The sequence below is a fragment of the Anopheles maculipalpis genome, chromosome 3RL, assembly GCF_943734695.1.
Source record: "Anopheles maculipalpis chromosome 3RL, idAnoMacuDA_375_x, whole genome shotgun sequence".
NCBI classification, from domain to species: domain Eukaryota; kingdom Metazoa; phylum Arthropoda; class Insecta; order Diptera; family Culicidae; genus Anopheles; species Anopheles maculipalpis.
The window spans coordinates 87,277,338-87,301,882 of record NC_064872.1 but is presented as its reverse complement, the minus strand read 5'-3'; the positions used below and the strand labels follow the sequence as shown (position 1 = coordinate 87,301,882).

At 42.1% G+C, this 24,545-nt stretch overlaps 2 protein-coding genes across 2 annotated transcripts in view; both read left to right on the top strand.

Moving 5' to 3' along the window:
• LOC126562569 (protein lifeguard 1-like) overlaps positions 1-24,545 on the top strand; it is a 400,503-nt gene that overhangs the window by 231,064 nt on the left and 144,894 nt on the right. The window lies entirely within an intron of this gene.
• LOC126562966 (probable Ufm1-specific protease 1) lies at positions 12,528-23,877 on the top strand. Its single transcript, XM_050219574.1, has 2 exons — positions 12,528-12,656; positions 23,316-23,877. Exons 1-2 carry the CDS (start codon positions 12,528-12,530, stop codon positions 23,856-23,858), a joined length of 672 nt encoding a protein of 223 aa, XP_050075531.1. The 3' UTR covers positions 23,859-23,877.

Sequence of the window (24,545 nt, the reverse complement as noted above, 5' to 3'; positions counted from 1 at the left end):
AATTACAGTTACCCTTTTTTCCTCAATGCTTCGCACACACACACCACCACCAAATGCAAAAATGCAACAAGATGCACGTTCCGTCGCCGTTGGTTGTCTCGCCAGTTGAAATCGACGGGGAACAACACCGGACGCGGATACTAAGGCAAACCACTGGAAGTGTAACGGAGTACACGTTGACCGGTTGTCCTCGGTTTAGCGTCATGCTGTAGGAACAGATGGTAAAGTGATACAGAAATTACTGCCGGCGAGGTCTGTCATCACGATAAGAGGAGCGACAGAACACGCGCGTCGAGCTTTAGATGTGCTTGTGTGACTTGTTGTAATTTCTTTTCTTTGCTTGCTGTTCGTTTCATTTTTGCACCGAGCTGCATTGATGGGAGGGTGAGCCTTGAGGAGGAATTGCGATAAGAAAGCTGTTTAAAATGTCGCCTAAGGGGGAGAGATTATGGTAGGTTGACTGAACTCTACGAGCGATGAGAGTACGTACAACGCAAGTTCTAGTTCTAGCGAGATTGTGAGTTCTATTGGTCGTCAGGGTTGAATTTTACATTTCTAACGCCATGGTATACATTCTACAAAACTTTTGACAACTTTGCTCCATATGTCTGGATAAAATGTAGGTTCCTTAGCTGCTGATCAATACCTCCTTTAGGGGCAATATTTGGTCGATAGATCGTTAAGCAGGATCCATGCTGATGAGCGTTTTAATTGCAGAAGACTCGCGCTTCTTGCCCACCAATCAGTTATGCCGATCATTCTGATTGACGGCGATATCCTCTGCCCTCTTCTACAAACGTATGTATAGCGCCTATGGGCTCGTATCATTCTCATGACATGACCAGGTGATGGGAGTCTTGCGAGCAATATTTGGTGCTCAATTTTCAGGACTTTGAACGTCTCATAGAGATCTTCAATGTAGCAGCTTGATCTCAATATGACGATTTTGACATTTATAGCCTTGTCGTATCTAACAAAAATTTCTATTTGTACAGCTAATAGTTACATCAGGCTCAGAATGCAAACATGATTCAGCAGTCCAAGAAAAATCCACTCAAATACCAAGGTAATCGCTCAAGGAAGATAAAAAAGAGAGCAGACCACAAAAAAGCCGGAAATGACCACCAATGTTTTCTGTTTAAGCTTACACAACTTAACCTCATGCCCTACCTGGTAGACAGACAAGCCAGTTTGATTTAATTTAAAAAAAGAGACGCACAAGATCAATCGGCTGTCGATTCGCTGTTTTGCACAATTATTTTCCAACAAAAACACGAGCTTTTCGTGTGCTTGCAGCAAACTCACATCTCGATGACGGCCTTTTTCGGCATGCAGAAGAAGCTTCACAAATGTGCAAAAAAAAATTCCCTCCGCAAGACTTGTACTTCAATCCTCTGAGAAACGAAAAATAAATTAAGCAACGGTACACGGGCCAAACTTCCAAACGCACACTACTCGTCATCTCAAGGTGTCCATGGACTGTTGAGGGTCCGAAAAAAAAAAACTGCTCCAAGCTTATGATTGAAACATCACACGATGCGAGAGATGTGCAGTGTCCAACTGCATCAAAAACTTGTATTTTAGTGGCCAATTCTTCACGCAAGAAAACTGGACGGGAGAAGGTAAGGAGGCACGGGCAGCCGAGGACCAAAAAGTGGTGGCCGTGTTCGTTCGTGCAGGTCGGAAAAATTATGGACCACCTCTGCTCCCTTTCGCCTTATTGGTGCTCCCAATCACCGCCGACGTCCACGTGCACTGAAGAAAAGCGAGTTTTACCTTCGTGCGACCAAAGTGCGGTGGACCAAAAGGAAAACCTCTGAGCGGAATAAAAGAGCGGGGACAAAGGAAATGGCGAGCAAAAAAAAAAAAGCAAGTGAAAAAGATCCAAGGCTATAACAGCATAACAGATCGCAATCAGATTGGAACGAAGAGGATGGGTGTTGCGGCACATCAACCGGCCACTCCAAAGCCAACCAAACTGGATCACTTTTCGTCGTTTTTCATCGCCATCTAAGCGTTGGACAGATCTCACACCACCGCCCCTACGGAGCTGATGATGGGATAAAAGTTTTGCCGGCAGTGTTGAGTCACCTTCCGCGCTATTTTCTCGCCTACCACTTCCGTCGTGTCGCGTTGTAGCAGCGAACGCTTCTAAAAGTGCAATTTGAACAACTTTTGCTTCTTTTTTTTTTTGTCTTCTTCTACAAAAACTATCGAAAATGAAGAAGGAAAATCATCGTACCGAACCGACGCAGAGTCGAAAACATCAATCAATTACCAACCCATCGGATCTGTTTGGTGTGTTAAGGTTGAGCTCTTAACATGACAGCCAACTTTTTAGCGTTTTATTGCAGTTACAAACCGTTGTGCTTTACCTGACGAAACTTCTTTCAAAGGCAATCGAAAAGCCGACGAAGGTTCACGAAGCTGAGTGGGGGCGAAGGTGCTGGATGTGGTTTTGGGGGTTTGACTTGGATGCACTGTGGAAACAGTGGCATAAACCATCGAGTGATTTAAAGCAAAGGAAAAATCGCGAATTTCGCAAAAGCTAATCCATAAAGAGCTGCTTTAAAAAAATGTTTCAACATAAAATTTCCTAACATACAAAAATACAAAAATATGTATAAATACGTTGGGTAAGTATTTCCTAAATACCTTAAACAACTTCAAGTGCAAGAAATAAAAGGACCGGAAAGAGGATAGCTTTGGTAGCAAACAAATATTGCGCCAATTCTATCTCCGTGCAACACGAAACGAATAAAATGCAATGCAATTTGAAGCGCATCTTCGTTGCATGCAACCATTTGCACTACCAAACAAGAACCGACAGACCAACACAGCAGCACCGGAGGAGAAGAATAATTGTAGCAATTATATTTGGCCGCCCTTAATTTTTGTGCCCCCATCTCGCCATGACGTTTCTGCATCACGGTTAGGACACGGAATCCGTCGAACATTGCTCGAAGTTCCATACACATACACCTAATTGGACCAACTCCGACCGACGAGAAATGGTGGTTCGACATAGCAAAAAAAAAATCGGCTGAAGTCTCTCTCTCTGTCGGCAGGCATTGCAGCATTGGGCATGCATCGTTCCAAGCGCATCACGCAACCGTAGGGCTAGGACGTTATGGTGGTCAATGCTAGAGGTAGGTACGCACATATGCGCCCTTGCCAACTCGTATATCCCCGCGTACGCAAGATTGCACACTGTCAGACGGCATTTTGTTGTGCAAATGCCTTGAGACATTAGCACTAGACCGAGGACAGGCAATGGATGGGTTTAACCATCGAATCTGAAGCATTGAGGCACGGGACATTGACATACGGGATGGTCCTTCAATTTCGGGACACTGTGATGGAGTTAATAGTTGTACCAAATTGTTTTTAGAAATACATGTCATGAGAATGGCACCGGACGATCCAGCCTGTATGGTATGAGCCGGGTCATTGGATTGGTAGATGATGGCGCGTTAGATCGTGTACGGTTTTGAGGATTCCTTTAGCAGGGCCAAGGCTGGAAAGCACGTGTCTAAGTCAGCCATTGTGAATGACATACATGCTATGAACAATTAAAAGCCAGGACTGCACTTTATGATAATAATATTACGTCTTCGCAAAGGATTTGGCTTTCATTCGGTTTATTTAAATTTTAATGTGAATCGTATTCTTAAGAAAGTAGAAGAATTAATCTTATGATCTGTTACATTGTTTTAAACATGGAAAAGTATACCAACTTCTTCATACTTCTATCGAAATTTGTCTTGTCACATTTATGCTAAACACATATGGGCACCATAAGGGTCCGGTTGGCACTAATATCAGCATCAATAATTTATATTTTCTCCACACGCTAAACAAAAAACCAAACATCGAGCGAGACAATTTTTTTCTGACATCCTGAGCAGCAATCTGGTCGCCACGCCATGCCCTCCCATGCTGCATTTGCAATGCTGCTTACGCCCCATCAACCAAGCCGAGATGGATAAGTTTCTTAATCGGATCGTAACGGGCGCGTCCGCCATAAAAATAGATCAAATCGATCGAGCCTCATCGAGGATAGGAAAAGCCAGACTAGAGCCATCGTTACACATCGAGTGACGATCTGGGGGACTCGCCACAGCATAAGCAATTTCTCCCCGAAGTAGTACCACCGTCCGTAGGACGTATGTTTTGCAGCGGGGCAAGTGTGTAGCCAGCGTTCGCTCGACGATAAATAACTCATTGCGACCGCTTCACGATATACACACACACACGGGGCACCACGCAGCATGTCGGCAGGGGGATGTGGAACTCCCGGGATCTGGATTCTCGAAAGGCGTCCATTCACCCGACTCCTCCGTAATCACTCACTTCTACCAGTTGAAGCGAGTGCGCTGAAGTGGGCTGATTATTACACGCTTGAAAACGGGTTGTTCCGGAACGGACTATCCCCATTTGCTCGTGCCGTTCGTGCATTGAGAAGGTGGGCAGCAGACGATGAGTGCATAATTTCCACCCTTTCACGTCCAGCATCTCACCCCATAACCATTCCGTTTTGGATCTTCGGCAGGGAGATCTAGGGAAAGAAATAATGTAGGGCTCTTCCTCACCAAATCACAACAAAACCGATCCTTTCATACGGAATCGGTGCCTTTTCTAGACCATGACCACGACACCAAACGAGGGGAATGGGTGGTATTGGATTCCGCCGTCCCTGCTTCTGTGCATTGTGGCTGCTCGTCGTCATAGGAAATGGGCTTTTAATGCGAAACGTGCCATAATTGCTGGCAAATAGCGTGCAAAATCATGGACGGCAGGGCAGCATGCAGCAAGGGCACTAACACTGGGCAGATGATGATGATATATGTATGGAAGGGAAGTATCACACTGCCCAGAGACTGTGCCACATGGAGACTGGAGCGCAATATTAGCTACCAACATACGTTACTGGCGTTAGTTAAAGGGCAGTAGATGATAGGCCTGCCGACACCCTTTTAGCTACTGCTATAACTTGCGTGTGTGCGCTCGATGCGGTCGATCCTGGGGAGAAGATGAAACCGTTGGAAAATGATGCTTTCCATCGGTTAACTGATTCTAAAGGTACCGTGAAATGAACCTTACGGTCCTTTTGGTACTTCGAGCAAAGCTGTGTACTCCCTCAACTGCCTCATAACGAGTATCTCCTTTTATTTTCGTTTTGCAATGCATGGCATTTGAGTTATTGGAACATTGGAGTTGTTATTAACATTAACTGCTGTTTTTTTTTTTTTTTTTCATAGAAAGATCAAAGATTCTTTTAGATTTCTTCGAGTTAAAATTATATTGCCTTTATGGGTTTTATTATTTTCCATGCCAACAGTATAGAAGCGACGTTTTCGGAATACGATTTTTCCTTATAAAAAAGAAACGATTTAAACTCTCAACAAAAGAGTGTCAAAGAACTGGAAAAGCTCCAAAAAATATGAATTTTTCTTACAATATGGAAAAAGTCTGAATAAATATTTAAAAAATCCAACAAGTCGAACATAATTAAAAGAAAAAGAACACACAAAATCAATCTATCCCATGTTGTTCCCGTATTGTTTACAAGCTTTTCAATTGGGTGCGAAATTAATTGACGTCAAAGCATAACGCCGACACCCAAAAATAGAATTAGTAGATAGAAAACACTTCAACTCGACCTTAAAAAGCCCAATGCTTGCCTGCCGCGGAAAATTCAATTACAAAACAAGCTTCACCTCACCGGTAAGCACTTTTTTCATCTTAATTACACACACACACTCTTCACGGGAACATTCGTAACATGGAGATGCACAGACAGTGCTTGTCAAAAACAGATCCCAACCCAACACAGATTTTCTGAGAGCATCCTTCCATTCAAACCTTTTTCGCAAAATGGCGAAGGACACTCAGACCAAACCTTCGGCTTTTGCGATCATTGTGAAGCACACCACCACTAAAAGGGTTTCCAATTTAGAACGTTAGTGGATTATTTAACCTAATTGGCTGTCGACACAGCGTGAAATCGTGAGTCGGGGAGTTTGCAGTATAAGCTGACATGATTAAAATCTTAACAATCGGCTCAACCCCTTTTTTATGGGGTGCTGATGCTTACCATTTAATGGAGAGATTTGTTCGTGCGAGAACAAACATCACGTTCCTCGGAACTCGGAGTCCGGGAGGAGCATTTATGCTAAAATTTTGAGAGTTTTTCGTGTGAGACACATATGTGCGTATGAAGTTAGAGGGGGAAGGGACACACAAATCAGGAAACAAAGAATGTTGTTGTTACGCACGAATTTGTATCATGATTTGCTGCTGTTTTGGGGTTCCATCTTGTACACAAAGCTCCCGCTTTCTTTGTGGACTTCGCATTGTGGTGTGTTTTGATTGTACGATGGAATGCATTCATTTGAACTCACTGGGCACTCTGTTTTGCATATCAATGATGGTTACACCAAAACTCCGAAACTTCAATCATACAAAGCTCGACCACACCAACCTCTGCCGTTGGGTGTTTTTTGCTTGGTGGAAATTGAAGGCCAAAGCTCGACAATTGAAAATCAATTTTCCATAGTGCAACTGACCGGGTGGTGGTGGACTCTCGCCGCCCAGCAAACGTTTCGATCGTTCCCGATCGGTGAATCGGATGCAAAACTCTCGCAAAGCTCAGTACCAATCCCGTGATGGGCGGAAGCACGTTTTAGGGCCGAGGTTTTTAACGCCGGACAGACTAAACAATCAACAACACAAACACATCACACAGGCACCGTTGTTCGAATGGGGGTGGAATACGAAACACAGACAGACACACAAACCCACAGTGGAACGAAATCGTAACGGGAACTCGGGGGAAAATCAGGGCCCGGTTTATGATGGTCATTTCTCGAAAGCTTTTGACGCGTGATGGACGCTAGACCGGGCTAGCGCGAAACAAGCGTTCGGCAAGTGTGTTAAGAGGAGGAGAGCTTGATAACGTTTTTTTTTTGTTTTTTTTTTTCATTATTCACACACAAATTGCTAAAACCAGTTCGAGAACACTCATCTCAGTGCAACGGTGTGTGTTTGTGTCTATTAAAATGAAGACTAGAAATAGCTAAGAATGTTTCAACGGGTACAACATTGTATTTTTGCGTATTATGAGGAGCTATTTTAACTTAAAAATTGAAATGTCAAGCAATAATTAGCAATATTTTTGCCATTTAAAACAAGGAAGTTGATAAGTGTACGACCTTGCCCTTCCGGTGTCGCATATTGTTAATACGTTGCACCGAAATTTATCTCTATTCTTTAATGACACATAACGGAATAAGAGCACTACTTGAACGCAGTTTAGATAGTCGTAATTGCTATTTTTTCTTTTTCTTGGCTTAACAACCAGCTAAGGCCTTGCCGGTGGCAAACAAGACTTATTGATAGCACGTAGTTTGATAGTGCGGATGGGATTAGCTTTCCGATTGCTTCATGCCATGTGAAAATCGATGCCGCTGTAGCCTCTTCTGCCGGATAAATACAAAGAATATAATTACCGACGCCGGTCTTCACACAGCCGGAAAGGGGATCAAATCCTACCTGAACCATTCTGCAGTAGTGATGATTAAGTATCCAGCTACTTGGTTTCACTAGGGCTAGTAACATCTTTCACCTTTTGCCTTAAGTATAGATGAGATTTTGCCTTCAAGTGACGAACCTTCCCTCAATTTCCCTCTGCCACAACTCGTATTATATATAAACTAAAATGCCAGAAATAGCAGGTCACAACAGGACCTTTTAATGTTGTAGTACATAAGAATAAGGACCAATCTTCCTCGGCAATGAAGCTTCTCCAAATCTAATTGAAAATTCCATTTTTTTTTTTTTTTTTTTATTCATCAGGGACGGCCAGGCCGTATTGCTAAAATTCCATTCAAAATAAATATTTATATTTTTTTTAACAACATGCCCATACATCTTGCTTACGGAAGTGGTTAAATTTCAATGTATAATATAGCTTCTCATCGAACATCGCATATATCCCGGGCAGTGACTGTGCCACTCTACCGGCCCCTTACTACTGATGCTGCTCTTTTTCTCGGCGGTGGGTAAAAAACAAGCAAATTCAGCACACACGCTTGGGAGCTCTGAAACAGTGACCGGGTGCCGCCGCCAGTCATATCCAGCAGCAGGCGCCATTGTTGCGCCACCTTCAGCCGACCGGACCAAAAAGCGGTGAGCTGGTCCATGCTCATACACACACATACTCAACGATGGAACCGGTGCGCACAGCACAGCAGTGAAATTTGAAAAGCAGGAGCCAGCGGACGCCATATAACCGCCCCTGGAAAACGTTGAATAGTGAAGAGACAAATAAATAGAACATTCACGCACCGAAAAAGGGGGGATATCTTTGTGTCGACCAGCAAGCAATATTTTTGTATTAGTGCCTGTTATCACGGAGCACAAAAATTGGTTCTCCAAAAATTGCTACTCCCGTATGATGATGATCAATTTTGTAACATTCAACCGTAACACACGTACCGTCGTCGTGTGTTTATTATGTATGGAAATAGCAACAAATTAGGCTGCTGCAATCAAATTATCGCACAACACAAAAGAAGATGCTGCTGTAATCGATTATGCGCAGCACTTCATGGCAGATGCACGAACAGGCACACACGCACACAAACAAACGAGCGTATATGTACAGGCCGGAAGCGTACTGTGCGCCGCAAGCAGGACACACCGTGCAGGCGGATGGTGTTGGTTATGTTGTGTTGTGATGATATTTATTACTCTTCGCATCCTTCATTTTCCCCATCGTAAGAAACCATTTTCATGGTCATCGTCGTCGTCCTTTGATTTTGGAGAACGGCGAGCATGAGCGCATGAGAGCGGACAGAAAGAGAGAGAGAGAGAGATAACATTTTCATTTTACGCTAATTCTTCATGAGAGAGCAAGATAGAGGGAGAGAGAGTGCTGCTAGCATGGAAACTGTTGCCGGAAGTGCCGGATCACTAGGACCAACAAACTATTTCAACTTTGCAAAGGAGCAATGTAAATAACAGACGGAGATATAAATGTAATTTTGACTTAACTTACCTTTCAATTGAATTATTCTTTTGTTTGATAGCGACTCGTCCTGCGTGCTTTCGGTCGTCTCGTGTTCTGCTCAATTGGTTTCGAGAGCGTAACGAATTCAGCAACTTCCCGACACAACCTATTTATCCAAAGCGCGTGTGTTCCTTAACTATTCGAGCGTAAATGCAGGGTTTCTTATGCAGCATGCCAGTTGGACCATGGAGTGAATGGAAATATTCTATAGGCTTAGCAATTTTTAATTCAAATGCAGCATAAAATGGAATGTCAAAAATTTGGAACATTTAAGGAATCATAATTATTCATATAAACGGAAAAACCTTCAAGGATAGGTGCAGCAAGGAGCAGCTATACTCTTGACACTCTTGCTAGAGATACTCTTGCTATAGGCATCTAGGGGCAGGCATGTTGAAGACACCAAAAGCTACTTTTACATTATCCAGTGATCTGGAAGTTCTTGGATTACACACTGTAATCTGTATATTTGGAAAATTCACACGATTTGTCATAGTTTTAGCAATATATTTAACCGAAGCCTTTTTTATCTTATTACATATTTGAAAAAAAAATGTTGAATATTAGGATAGCCTGATGGTATATCGGTACTTCAAGAAAGACTGTTATAAAATCTCATCCGAACTCTCCAACTATTGAGCAACGAAGAAAAGAAAGCATGAAATAGTCCATTTTTCTCGATATATTATGCTTCACACAACATATCAGAAATTAAAATAAGAACTATCAAAGATTCTTGCAAATCCATGCAAAAACCCTGCATTTGTTAGACACTCGATCCTATTAATTGCACGCATCCGCTCATTTCGTTTCGTTATCCCTGCTTTACACTGAACTGATCCTTTTCACCAATTACACATACACACGCACACACATACACATGAATGGCGTCGGCGCTCACATATGATCCTTTTCAGTCGGGACGTTACCGCAAAAGCAAAGTTAAGAGCCAGAGTGGGGTGGGTGGTCGTCATGTCCTGTCGTCAACAGTGCAGGATTGCCTTTTTGTTCTTCGTGTGTTAGTGTGTGCGCACATATCATCCAACCCAGTGCACTGGTGTGCTTGTGTAAGTAAACATACACACACAGCTAGCTTTCAGTCGCATTGTTGTGTATCCTTTTCGCCGCTTGCTTGGTTGCTGCACACTCCAAGCTGCTCTTCTTCTTATTCATACACTTTTCTCGACCGTCGCACGCAGGTGTGCGTACAACAGACTCCCAATCTATTCTAGGCACGCAAGCACACACACGCTACCATAAACATACACAAATACAAACACGCACACGCACTTGGAATGGGAGTATGGGGAAGATTTTTTTCTTCTTTTCTTCCTATTGGCAGTGCTGCTTCAGCGGCTGCACACAGCTTGACTACGGGATTAGCTTTTGCACTTTTATCCTTTCTGGGGAAACGGCAGAGCACAGGCAGACGAACCAAACACAGACACAAATGTACGCGCACTTCAATACACACGCACACACAGCTAGGCACACGCAAAATGCATGAACTGCGTCGTCCTTCACGTCTTTCGGATCCCTTTTTTTTGTTGTGTGCAATCTAGCTTTATATTCCGGTTTGACTTTTTTATTCTTAAATTTACTTTTCTCCACCCGCTTTACAAGCCCAGACCCAATTTGACACGAGGCGTTCTTTTCCGTGTTTTTGCTTTTGCTACGTTCGTTCGCAATGGCTGATGAAGCGAACGCAGCGAAATACTATTGTAGGTACATCCATGTTCAATTCACACACATGTACAGCACGCAGTAAAGAACACCGAGACAAGCGGGTCCGGTCGGTTTTTCCGTTCACTGCTTAGGATGGACATTTTTGTAACTTAAGTACGAACTGAATTAACGTTTAGTTATTTAAAAAACAAATTACACAATAGTTACACACGCAAGAAAAGAGACTAATCGAAACTCTTTTCCAACCGGCAACAAACCACTACACTAGAAGACACACATCTTCAACGCACGACAGTACCAGAATGCCTCCATCGCTTCAGGGTAGAAAAAAAACTGTTCGTAGCGGTTTCGCCGAACGCTCCGGTGAGCTGTGCTTTTGTTCGCCAGACTTTCATGTGCAGTGCGGGAGAACGGGACAGCTAGTTGTGAGCAAGCGTGCTTTCTCCTGTTCCCATACTTCATCACTTCGAGCACGATTCGAAACAGCACCTGAAAAGAGAGTGACAAAACACTTCAACTCCTCTTGCGCAAGGTGAGTGTGAGAAGGAGCGAAACGTTCCGCACACTCTCGTGCTATCTCACAACCCGAATGCACGAAGCGCTGAGCAAACGGTTTATAAGGGTGAGTTTAAAATCCTCGCCTTCGGAGCGTATGTCTGGTGTGAGATAAATGGAATGCAATTAATTTGTGATATACAACATTTGAATTGTATTACAATTTCTTTCTGGTTCCTATTTCTACGTTATTTTAATCACTTATTACTTATAGAGAAAAAAGCTTAAGCTGCAATAAAATCTAAGAAATGCAACAAACTAGCTTCAAAATGGATTTTAGTACAGTTGTTCAGCACATGCCCATCAGGTAAAGATTGGTTTTAGAACATCGTCTTTTAAGCGTCATATAGCTTATATTAGCAGTAAACACAGAAACCTTCTAACCTGATACAGCTTTTAGTTCACGTTTTGAACAAGAAATTCACAAAAAATCGATGATTTGACAAGATTGTTTACACGTGTTTTCCACCAGTTGCGAGAACAAAACAGAGTGCACGTGAACAGGAATACTTGAGCATTTCAATTCGTTATTTGATTGCAAGAACGGAAAAGAATACATAGTTAATCGAATTAAATGAAGTGCGTAAATACAAATTTCATGAATAATTTTTTGGTTTCCTTCACAAAAAAATACGAAAAAGCCTAGTACTGGAATAAATATATACATATTTTTACCACTATGAACAACTCCCTTTACCCAGTATACGCACTGGAGCAAGTTGGTCCTCGCTCGCAAAACGGCGGGCGCGTCAATTGTTGCCCGTCAGCTGAGAGATGCTGAGTTGTTGTGTTGATTGCTGCCTGCTCGGTCAAGCTCGTTTCCCTTCTGGCGTGTGATTTGTGCTGCAGTTGCAGTTGCATTATTGCAACGACACCCATCACCCAACTTTCTTTGTTAACGTTTGCTGCAAGTGAAAACCCACAACGCCACAACAGTGCTTTTTGTTTACAACCGTTTACTGAAGTGAGCAAAGCCAGTGAAAAGCAGTGAGCTGCTGTGGTGACTGTGACTTTGTGAGAAGCGCTACTACAGTATAGTGAGCAAAAGTAGCAAGTGCAACCGCGGCGTTCTTCATCGCCACCAACCAAGCGCGCAAGCGAAAAAGGGTTGTGTTTTCCTTTTTTTTTGTTGCGTGAAAATTTTGGTGCAAAAGCAGCACGGTTAAAAGAAAGTTAAAAAAAGTTTAGCTAACAAACGTAAAGCGACGCGAAGATGGAGGAGAAAAGCTTGCTGTTGAACGTGCACAGCAATCTGGAACCACCGAAACCGGACGGGAACACGTTTCTGATGCGCGGCAACTACCACTACTATCATTACGGGTGTGACGGATTTCAGGATATGGTAGGTCGTGTTCCAAATTCCCTGCAGGTTCCATACACACTCTCGCACGCACAGATACACCTGCGGCCCAGTGAAAGGACTGTGGTTGCAAAGGGTTCGTTCGTACAGTGTGGGATGATTTTTTTTTGCAATAGAAACGAAGGCTAAAACAGTTATTTCGTAGTATATTGAAAGTAGTATTAGCTTTAAAGACCATAAGACACGTAAGGTTAATCTATAAAAAAAACACTCGGTATTAAATTTTTCAAACACCCAAGCAATTGCTAGACGGGAAATCGAATGCCTTATCAGTGTCCAAAATTCCCGATACTCTGATAAGACATCGCAAATGGCCTAATTGATGTACACTTGCAGCGTAAATTATGCAATGCTAAATTTAGGTAACTGACTTCCTGAAGAATCAGTATCGCAATCGATGACGAGACGGCCCTTATCAAGAAACGAAATTTCATCGTTGTTTTAAAGGGTGCAACTTACAAAATTCGAATAAAGATACATCGTCAAAAACATCATGCCCCTAAGCTTATCGAAACAATTCCAGTCTATGATGTCATCCGTGGCATTAAAAAGGGAACAGCACTGTTGGTGTGTTATTGTTTCCACTTTGGCTCCCCGTTGTTTGGTCTAACTTAAGCACCCTACAGTGTTGAAGGACCTTCAACTGTGTGTGTGTGTGTGTGTGATATACTGCACACACGAAGGAGGTAAGAGTGCAATTTTTCCTTCGTCCTAGTTCTAGACATTTTTTTTTTCCTGCCCCATGTGTTTGTTTTCGTATTGTGGTCCCACCCACCTAAACCCCCCCGACTCTGTTAAACCGTACGACGGCGACGGCTACAGAGTTTCGGACATACAGAGGTTTTCCGCCGTGTTTGGATTTCCTATTAATAGAAAATCTTCTCAGATTTTTCCTTCTTTTTCACTGCTGCTGATTGCTGATTTTTCCGCCCCGTAAAGCGCGCGTATTGTTTGTGCTGCTTTGGTGTATCAACCCAACGTAAACCCCCACAAACCACCTACCAAACCCAGCTGATGGTGCTTTGGCCTTCTTTTCCAACACCATTTTTCATTGTGTCTCAACGGTCGTTCCGTGTCGCTTCTTTCTTCCAGCCAGCCATCCACTCCCTTTGCTTTCTGTCCCGTCTTTTACTAGGTCGATGAATCCTCGAGCCGAACACGTTAGTTCCTAGGGATTCCTTTCGCCAAAGCGCACCTTGTAGGTGGTATATTATTTCCTTTACTGGGTTTTGTCCCTATTTGCTTGCAAAACTAGTCCAATGTCACCGGCAATAAGCAAACGTTGCATATCACAGCGTCATCCGTGGCGCATCGAACTCGCATTTCTCGTTCACTAGGCCCGTAAGGTGGTTGGAAATGTTGTTCTTTTTTGTCTTTGAGGTTTGCTTTTCCCTTGTTGCTAGCGGTCATGTACAGTGAGGTACGTGTAAGGTGAGACAATTCCTATTTGAAGTATTTCGTTCGTTCTATTCTGCTTATGAAAGAACAAACATTATTGCAAGCTTTGAAGACTTTGAAATATTTTTTTCTAAAACTTTCATAAATTTTGAGTTAAAAGAAAGAGACGGTTTGTAGATGCATTTTTAAACTTCCAAACCATGGAAAAATTGTAATAATTCGATCTGGCTTGAAAAAAAAAAAGAAATTTATATCCACTGAAAAGAATATTCATCGAAAATTGAAATCATGTTTTACTTAGTAAAGGGAATGGTTTACTCTGAGACAGCAATTAAAGGGTATCATACGCAAATTAACACAACCTCGAGAGGTCTCTTCATGCCATTTTTGACATCTTTGACATGCCTTTTTGATTCGTGGCAGTAAATTCTACATTTAAAAAAATCTGTAGTAAAAACTTGACAAGGGTTAAAACATTCTTATAAAATGAGGTACTTTTAGACAGTGCACTTCACTTAGAAAATTATAGCCTTATCACACAAAAATCCTCGCACTCAAATGTTCCATTTCAAGCATCATTTGCTGCATCTTTTGGCACGGCAATAGCCAAAAATAATGCTTATTTCATACACGGCGAATGTGTGGGTATGTATTTCCCCATCCAAGAAAAGAAAGTATTGCACCCCCATGTCACATTCATAACGAACGTTTAAACATTAATAACTGTACTAATGTTAGCAGAAGTATAAACATAAAGTATAAACAAACATTAAATAGACAAAAAAGGGATAAAACACAGCTTGTGCGCGATGCTGTTCGCCTATTCTTCCCGTTCGGGGAGGTTGTTGTTTTCCCTACAATTCTCTTGGTAGTGTGCCAGCCAGCACACACAAGGCAAAAGAAAATATTAAAACAAATCGCAATTCGTAAGCAATAAACCAATGGCTCTCTACACTGTACGAAAATAAAATTTTCGGCCTTCACAGACCGCGTTTTCTTTTTTCAAACCTCTTCGCTTCAACCAATGTCCTCGGCATGTTGCTCCAGAGTCTTCGTTTCTTCCCCGCATACTGCCGAAAAAAAAACCTCGCGCGTGTATGTTCATATATCGTCACAAAATTATGGTCAGTTGTTGTTGTTTGTAGGAGCTATATCGATGCGAATTATGATGTGTTTAGGAAAAAGAATCCGAGAGTTCTGTGTTCAGAGGGGAGGGGTTTTCCTTTTCGTTCTCACCCATTAAATGCTCTTCTAAACACATCGATTAACCTTCGCTACGTGTGCCACACGTGTGGTGATTGTGGTGCTTTACTTGCCCCATCATCACCGTCGTCTTCATTATCGGACGAGATTGATATGTGAAGGTTGTGTGCATTTTGCTGCAAAACCATGTGCACGAGAGCGGCCGAGAACTTCGGTACGGTGGGAAAAATAAATATGCTTATGCTAGAGTTATGTAAAGGACAGTGTGGCGAGAGGGTGGGTGGAAGAATGGCAATTATGCACTGGCCGAGGTACCCGGCAAGGTTACGAGTAATGATTGGTGTCGGAATCGCATAAATCAGTGTATGCAAAGCAAAACAAAGGCGCATAGGAAGAGTCCATTGGGCGGTATTTATGGTTGCGTACTATTGATTTATAGGTCAAAATTGCAATGGAACAACACAAGGAAATTGTTTTATTTAGAGGATGATTCGTCAGCTTACTAAAATGGAGTGTGAAAAGAAGGACGTCAATGTATAGATCGATGGATATAATTGAATTTTAACTGATTTTTAAACTATACGGTTGATTTTAAAAAAATTCATTTAGCGTATAAAATAAATTACATATTACAAAAACTGAGAAAAGACAAGTTTACGATAAATTTTTAAGTTAGTTACCTACTTTTCCAATGTTATTCAATCTTGTTTTCAACAAAATATACTATTCAAGTAAATTCGTTTACCGTTAAGCTTTTACCCAATTCAGAAAAGCAAAAACAATAGTAGAAGAGCTAGGACGTTCTTGATGAATAATTGTAAAAAATCTACAAAAAATTAATCGTAAAAGAACTCTATACACTAACATAATTCTTACCAAGATGCAAGGTAACACAAGATTATTTCTTTTGTATTATTTTATCGCATAAAAAAAGTTTTGTTAAGTTTTTCTTCGTTAAGCTATTGCTATTTTGTATTGTGTTTTAATTTACTAAAATAAAAATGAACCAAAAAATCATTGTTTGTTAAAAAATGAAGAACAAACGTATTTTTGTATTACTATTTGCATACTCTTGGGCGTATTGGGTGCCGATTCGATATCCGATTTGCCCTATGTAGTCTGGACTGGATCATTAAACGATATCAAATTCAATTCTCTTTGTAGATCTTTTCAAATGGGTCACATTATCGACTAAATTTTCATCCCTCATCTACACTTTTGAATGTAATCTTCCTTCACAAAACGAAATCGTAATAATTCTCAAATGAAACTAGTAATGAAGCTTCCTCCTTTCTTAATTAACTTTGTAAGAATCTTAACAATGTGTGAATGCTAACATTAAAACGTTTCCGAAGTGTAGGTCTTATCAAAAGTGCCATATGTTTTTTCAAAAACAATCCCATTTTGCCTTTACCATTTTCAATCAAACAAACCTTCGCACTGTGCTGCATGGCTTTGTGTTTGGAGCATTAACTACAAGAACACACTGTTCCGTGCGACCAGTTTCGTGTTGAGCGATAAGCTACAGCTGTTCAAGCGTGTAATAATAGCAAGCAACCCTTCTTCTGCCCCAATCATCTCGTTCGAATCAGGCCAATCGATTCCGAATCCAACCACGCACAGCAAACGGCAGTAAGATTGCTCTAGGAAGGCATGCTTCCAGCCACCCCCGACCCCGATAGTTTCTGTGGTCGTCTTTGTCACTCACTGACTCAAGACAACCTTCTCCAGCCCTGATCAGTTTCCCTTCGGCTGACATTGAACTGGTTGCAATGTGCGATTGCTTATTGTGTCGCTACCCTACATACCGCCGCAACCACTGCACTACTTGCGATCGAGCTACGTGGTTCGCTGTCTACATTTCCTCGTTTGTGAAGAATGGCGTGTTTAGTGTGTGGCACTTCTTGTCCAGCAGAAATCTCGCGACACTGCTGCACTCGTCGATGGTTTGAAATTAATTTCTCTTACAGCCCGGGTGTGCGCTGTAGATACACACAGCCCCATACACACGCTCACACGTCCTAAAGATTGACATTTTGCCACCCCCAAAGGGCAATAGGAAATGGATGCACGGACAGGTTACGTAAAATAGGTGTCTAAATTCCGTACCGGTCCGTTGCATCCCGTAACGGACCAGTTCCAGTGCGATGGATCCTTCTCTCGTGCTACTGCTTACTGTGCTCACTGTACTCAAATGGAGACTGTACCGGGGTGTTGTTTGTTCATTTTCGTAAACACGCAATACGGGGAGACAAGGGACCGGGACAAAACCAATCGGTTTGTCCGCCACGAACGATACGGCGGTGGTGATGATCGATGTATCCATCCGACTGCAAAGTTTGACTCCAAAGTCTTTCCAAAGCGTCCTTGGCTACAAAACAGGGTATTCGTGCAAGGTAAGAAAGACATTACTGTCACAAAGACCGCGCGGCAACGCATCTCTGAAAGGGAAGGAAGGAGCGTTGTCATTGTTGCAGGGAAAAGATGCGGTTTGGCGGATTTGTCACGGTCTCCGCTGAAATGTGATCGTGAGTGTATAATTTACATACATGGCATGTTTTTAGCCTTTTGATAGGGTTTTTTTTTAGGAGAAGTGATAAGCACATTTCAGTAGCTGAAGCGTCAATGAATTAATGTGTTTTTGTAAACAATTTTTCAGGCTTTCTTTACAAAACAAGCTTGTTGAGTTACACACTGTATAAACGTAATGTTCTCTATAGGAATCTATTTTTCGTAAATGATTCTCACCTCTTACTCATGCGTTTAGTGTGACACAGCCATGTTCGTAATAATGACATTTGTCAATAAAATGCTGTAACGATAAGAGCATTTCCGTTTGCACTTAGCTAGGAGTAACAGAAGATATAAAACCGGAAGGATTTATTGATTTTGATTCATCGATTGATTGATTGAAATCAATTTTAGTATGTCGTTTCGCACCACCTTTAAAAAATTATGCATTATTCGCTATGATAAAATAATTTGTTAAAAATCCGTTACAATTATCAAAAATTTGAAAAAATTTCCCATAATAAAGCTTCCTATAACAATGTTTGGTACTGCAAATCATTTCATTACTACTGGCTAACCAGCTCGGCTAGTAGAGGCAACAACTACGCCGGTCTTCCCATGAAAGAACTGGAGTTCAAATCCCATGCCCCCCAGAAGAAAATGACAGACCAACTACGTAGTATCAATAAGTCCCGTAAGCCATTATTTGGCTGGCCGGATTACCTCTAGCAGGATCGTTAAGCCAAAAAGAAGAAAACCACGAGAATGTAACAGATATTGTTACAGCTTGCTCTCACATCACTCTTCTATTTATCCACCAACTCGACGCAATGTAGTCAAAATTATGACTACAAAGCAAAAGGGACAAATTTTCCTCTCTTTCTCTAATGAACGTATCTTAAGCAAACACCACACGATGCCGCACGAAACACGCTGCAAACTGTCAATTTTAACAAGTTACCCAAAGTGATTTGTTTTTTCAATCCATCCCCAGTTCCGAAACAAGTGTGAATCGAAAAAGAAAACCATTCGCTCCCTTAACTTGAGGGAACCTTTGTATCCCTTTCCTCAAAAAAAAAACAGGCAACAGATGGTGAATGGCGTCTGTGTATAAGTGATTTACTTTTCCGCGTTAATTGAAACGTATCCCTCGAGGTGCGCGGTGGACATCGCACGGCCGAGATATGAGTAGCGGACCCAATTACGCGCTTCCGGTAAGACCCCGTAGGCTTCATATGTCTGTGGTCATTCAACCGTTCGGCAACCATCCGAATGGATCGTATCGTCGAACGGCTCTAGCCGTCAACAACGGATAATACCCCATCCGTCAACGGTTTGAAGGAGTTTGGCATACAACGGTGTTGGTTCCATTAGCTTGCGCGGTGTCAGATTCGCTTTCGTCAATTGGTGTTGCGTCACGGTGACGGTGATGGGATGAGGATGAGATGACTGGCTTTACGGTGCGTGTGCGTTGATGCTGCACAAGTCGTCGTTGTTGTGCTTCCAATGATGATAAACTATGTTACGCTTGAAACAATAATCGGTAAGTTCTGGACAATGAAAGAGGCATCCAGGAGCGGGATAGGGCTGGTGGAAACAGCTTGCGTGAACTGATTGAAAACGTTAAATCTATTATCCCTCTCGAAAATTGGGTAATAATGAACAAGGTTCACTTGTATATGGAAGGAGAATTGAAATACTATCAACTGTGTAATGTAATGGTAGCAGAATGGCATGAGGCATGCGGTTATTGTTTGCTTTTTTCTTTTAGATAGCGTCATGCATCATCAAGCCACACCTTTATGATTAAAACATATCATCGCGCTCACTTCATGAATTAGGCATTCTAGAGGCTTCTAAATATTGTCTTTACATTCTGATTCCCTTGTGAATGAATGGTTCCTATTGATATCTTTCCAAACCGTTTTGCCGTCCCCTATCACGAGTTTTCTCACGCAAATCAGAAAAAATCATGAAATCATGTTCCTAAGAATAGTGTGACCATAGCATCTGCTACACGGTCAGTATCGATGAAGCGTGTTCTGCCCGAAGGAAGGCATGGACACCGTTTTCCATTGGACACACACAGAGCGATTGCCAATTGCTGCTTCCCATGTGTGCCAGTTCACACAAGATTTACTGGTGCATAGAAGGGGAGAAGCAAATCTCATCTCCCCCTCCGATTGTGTCCAAACTTAGGGAAGCTAAAGGGTAAAGTACATGGCGCCACTGGAAGTCGGACAAAAAAAATGTATGCTTGTGAGTGATTTTAAGCGCGTTTTGGAGTCTTTATTTGTTTCCCACTTTTCTAGATTTGTGGTCATCGAATTGAAAACACATTCCAATCGGTATGAGCTCGTTTTTGAAGCAAGTCTAAGCAAACGGTTCGGGCAGGCGTGAGTCATAAACGGGATGGATTTTTTTTTGTAAATATCGGTCCACCGGATGTGACCGTACAGGAATTCACGGAAATCGCCGTCGCCGTCCGTGCATACCGAAGACGTAAATCAACGCAGATAATTAGTTAATTATTGTCACTTAGCTGCTTGCTAGGCCAGCTACTGGGTACGTGTGTGTCTCTCATGTTTGTCTGCAGCAGCCTCGCGAGCGGAAAGTCTGAACGAATTAGTGAAGGAATTTAGCATTTCGAGTGATAAATGCAGGCAAATTCCTCACTGGAGGAAACAAAACAATGCACAATCACAAAGGGGAGAGAGAAACCGAAACCGGAACGAACCACATTTATTATAATTTCCTTTCTTTGAAGCATTTTTATGAAAGGATTTGTAATGATTTGAGTAATAAATTGACTTCTTTTAACTTTAGTGATTGTTAATGTACAATCTCCTTTTACAAAAGAAGAACATACCACGTTCGCTTTGTACTTGGACAGAATCATAAGCACTAACAAAGCTAATGCAAAAGGGCTTACAATTATTACATTTATGACGTGTTGTCACGCTTTTGTGATGAATGCATCGTTTGAGAATGGGCAGTAAAACATCCCCATCTACGGTATGGAGTTTTAATTGGTCGTTCGAAGAAGTGCCAGTTCAACACATTTCATATGGAATAGCTCAAAATGAAGACCTCACACAGTACCATTCACTATCGAGACGGAACAAATCTCGAACGGTTTTTTTACGATCGTCCCCAAGACTTGTTGTTGTCACAGTAAGACGTTTTGTGTTGTTAATAATTAAGATCGTGATCTCGACGCGTGTTGTATCGGTGACAACAACGAACAAATTGTAACATATTTCCACGCTTAGTCAGTGTTTCGGGATGTGGAAAAGTTTCTTAATTACACGCCCAATTCCCCAACCCATGATTCTGATTCACGCGCATCCGATCCAAACTAAACGGCTCTTAGTCTGATTGAAGGGGCCTGCTGCTGCTACTACTGGCAGTCGGTAACAACGAAAGCATTAATTAAGATTTTAGTGCACTACACCAACGGTCCTCCATGCCGTGGGTGACAGCAAAGGGCAACGGAAATGCATTGCAATGCAAATCGTTGCAAACAAACAAAGAGCATACAAAATGCGGGCGTCTTGGCGTCGATTGCTGGCTGGCGATGTTGATTGTGGTAGCATTTCGTTTAGACAGTCTTAGAGATCCCCGAGCAAAAGTTGGGTTTGGTGGTGGTGATTGATACCTATAAATTATAGTCCGACGTTTCGAATTGATGGAGTTGTTAATAGGTCCTTAATAAATTAACTCGTTCCCTGCATTGGTTTTATATCTTTGTTTCTAAACAAATTTTAAACAAAATTTTATTTGAATTATATAATTTCTTATCCCATCAAACTGTTTTGCTTTCGAATCTGCAGTTAGGAGTAAATTTAGAGCATTAATTTTATAGCAAATATTTAGTTTAAATAATAATATTCCCACAACATGGAATAAAAAATATAAACTCTTGCTACGGCTATTTCACCGGTCGGATTCAATTTCAGTCATCTTTGTAAAGACCACCCAAAACGATTGATCATAATAATGTTGTATTAAACGATCGGTAATGCGATCGTTAAATCACTGCCCGAAAGCGATACCATTCGATCTACATTAAAATAATGTGCTCCGTTTGTTTGTGCTCCTGTTTTGCCACTCGATCATATTCAAATTCCAATCCCATTCGAGTTTGAAGTGATGAAAGTGCAGCGCATCTTCAATGAAAACCCACACAAACGCATCGCCAAGTATCGTGTGTCGGATTGGACGGATCATTTTGTGTGCTGAAATGTTTCTTAACGGAGCAGCAGTAGCAGCAGCAGCATGTCCGGCTTATACCGGGCCGAAGCACCCGTGTGTCAGCATCCAATCCATCGAGTGAATTTCCCGTTGGCGGAGCACGGGACCACTTACGTCATTAGTCTGGCCTTTTCCACATCCACTACTCAACGATGGGCGGCTGGAGTTATTTACACGGAATCGGAATCAATTTTCATTTTCCCCCTAACCTTTCGTACCTTCTTCCCTTTTGTTTTGTGTTCTATGCTACCGCTCGTGTAGCGTATATTTTGCTCGCGAGCGGTGTTCTGTATTTGAGGAAAAAGGCAAATGTATATGCATCAATATCATCATCTGCGCCAGCATCTGTCAAGCATTCGACGGCTTTTTGGCGTCCTCCCATTTACTACCAATCCCTTCCTTCAGCTCAGTCACATGTTTTCGACTGACCCATACGTGTTGTGACCTAGATGACGTTATTAAAGTTTGAAGCTGATTGTTTGTTTTTCGGCCCGAAAACAGACCATCTCGACGGTTCGCTTCGCTGTATTGCTAATGTTTCGATCTTGACGTGTTGACGTATGATCAATTTTCTAAGCTGACTGATGTACATTTACATGGAGTTAAGTAGCGAAATAAATCAACTTCAACTATCCAAAACTGATGAAACTCTCTTAGTACGTTCGAGAGGAAGATGCTCAGAAGGACTTTTGGCCTTGTATGTTGGGAAGGAGATGGGAAGAACCACTACAATTATGAGCTCAATGGGCTGTTAGATGGTCTCAGCAGAAGCAGCGAATTAGTATCGCCAGATTGGGGATGAAATGTAATGAGAAGGACACCGGAGGACCTACGTTCAGTCTTTTCCAACCTGTGTTTATAGGAAGTGGAGGTGTGGTAGACCTAAATTGAGATGGAGTGATAGAATTGATGCGCCCACTAGAATGACCGGGATTGATCGACGGAATCCTTAATTTTATCTGAGCCTTAGCAATCAGCTGATAAACATCCCTGGGATACAGAATGATGAATTGCTCCGAGAGAGGATTGACCAAAAACTCGTTGCAATCGGTCGATAGGAAGTTCCTTACTATTTTCAACTCCATCGCATAAGGATAAATCCTCGACGATGGAGATTTACACAGCTTACTGCTGAAAGGCAGTTGAAGTTGAATAACAAGTAATGAGTAAAAAATTCAAATATTTACTAAACAGCATAAAATTGTTCTGTGTGTTTGAACAACATGATCATCGTCTAACGATTCCTTTCTACTGCTCTCTTTCTCTCCTACCCAGGGTTGGGGTTGCGGTTACCGTACCCTTCAGTCTATCTGCTCCTGGATCATTCAGAACGGTTCCCCCAAAACGGTTGCGTCCGCCGAAGTGCCAAACATTCCCACCATCCAGCAGAAGCTGGTCGAGATCAAGGACAAACCGGAGCGCTTTTTCGGATCGCGCGAATGGATCGGTACGCTCGAGGCGATCTACGTCATCGACACGCTGTACAACGTTTCCTGCAAGGTACTGCACATTGCACGCAGCGACAGCATTGCCAAGCATGCGGATACACTGCGCGACTATTTCGAGCAGTACGGTGGGCTGATCATGATGGGTGGCGATATGGATGCGGCCTCGAAAGGTATCGCAGGCATACACGTGAGCGTCGATCAGGACGTGTACCTGTTGGTGGTGGATCCACACTTTGTCGGACGTATCAAGACGAAGGAAGAGCTGTACACGAAGGAGTATGTCAAGTGGCAAAAGGTGGAAGACTTTGTCGACAGTTCGTTCTACAATCTGTGCCTGCCGATGTTGAAGAGTCGCGATTTAGCGTCGTAAAAATGGCATCCTTCTCATATCATCTAATCGAAACAGTGATCTTACTTGGAGGGAAAAGGATCGAGCGTGTTGTATCCTGTCGTGTTCCGCAACATTCAACCATGGTTTTTTTAAGTTGAGCTTTCCCGTCCCAACATTGGCCATTTTTAACGAATAGTGAGCGACTACATATGCAATATCAACGAGAATCGTATATTTATTAGTGTATTTAACAAAAATTTCCCCCCTCCCCTCCCTCCTCCAACTATTTATCAAAAAAACACAAAAACGACGGTGGAGGGCATGCGTTTCGGGCCCAAAAACGCCATTAGTACCAATTAGAATGCGTTTAAGTCTTCTTCCGAATAAAAGGGGAGAAAGTAGCTGTTAGTGAAAGAGCAGAAAAGTAAAACTAGTGAAGATTTGACGTTTTTTTTCCTATCGTATAACGAAACGTGTAATCGAGATGTGTATAGTAATGGCGAGTGTTTTTATGTATGTACGTAAGCTAAGTGTTTAGCACAAATTGAAAGATTCTCATCAGAGATGAAGCTCGTTTTCATTAGTTTTCCTGTCGTACAGACAGCAAAAGGAAACAAGTAAAACAGGGACAAACAAGCAGCAAATCAAAGCCAGCAAAGTATGCAACCCACATGACAAAATTACCCCATTTTCAACACTTTTGATAGAAACTTGTTTATCTTGTTG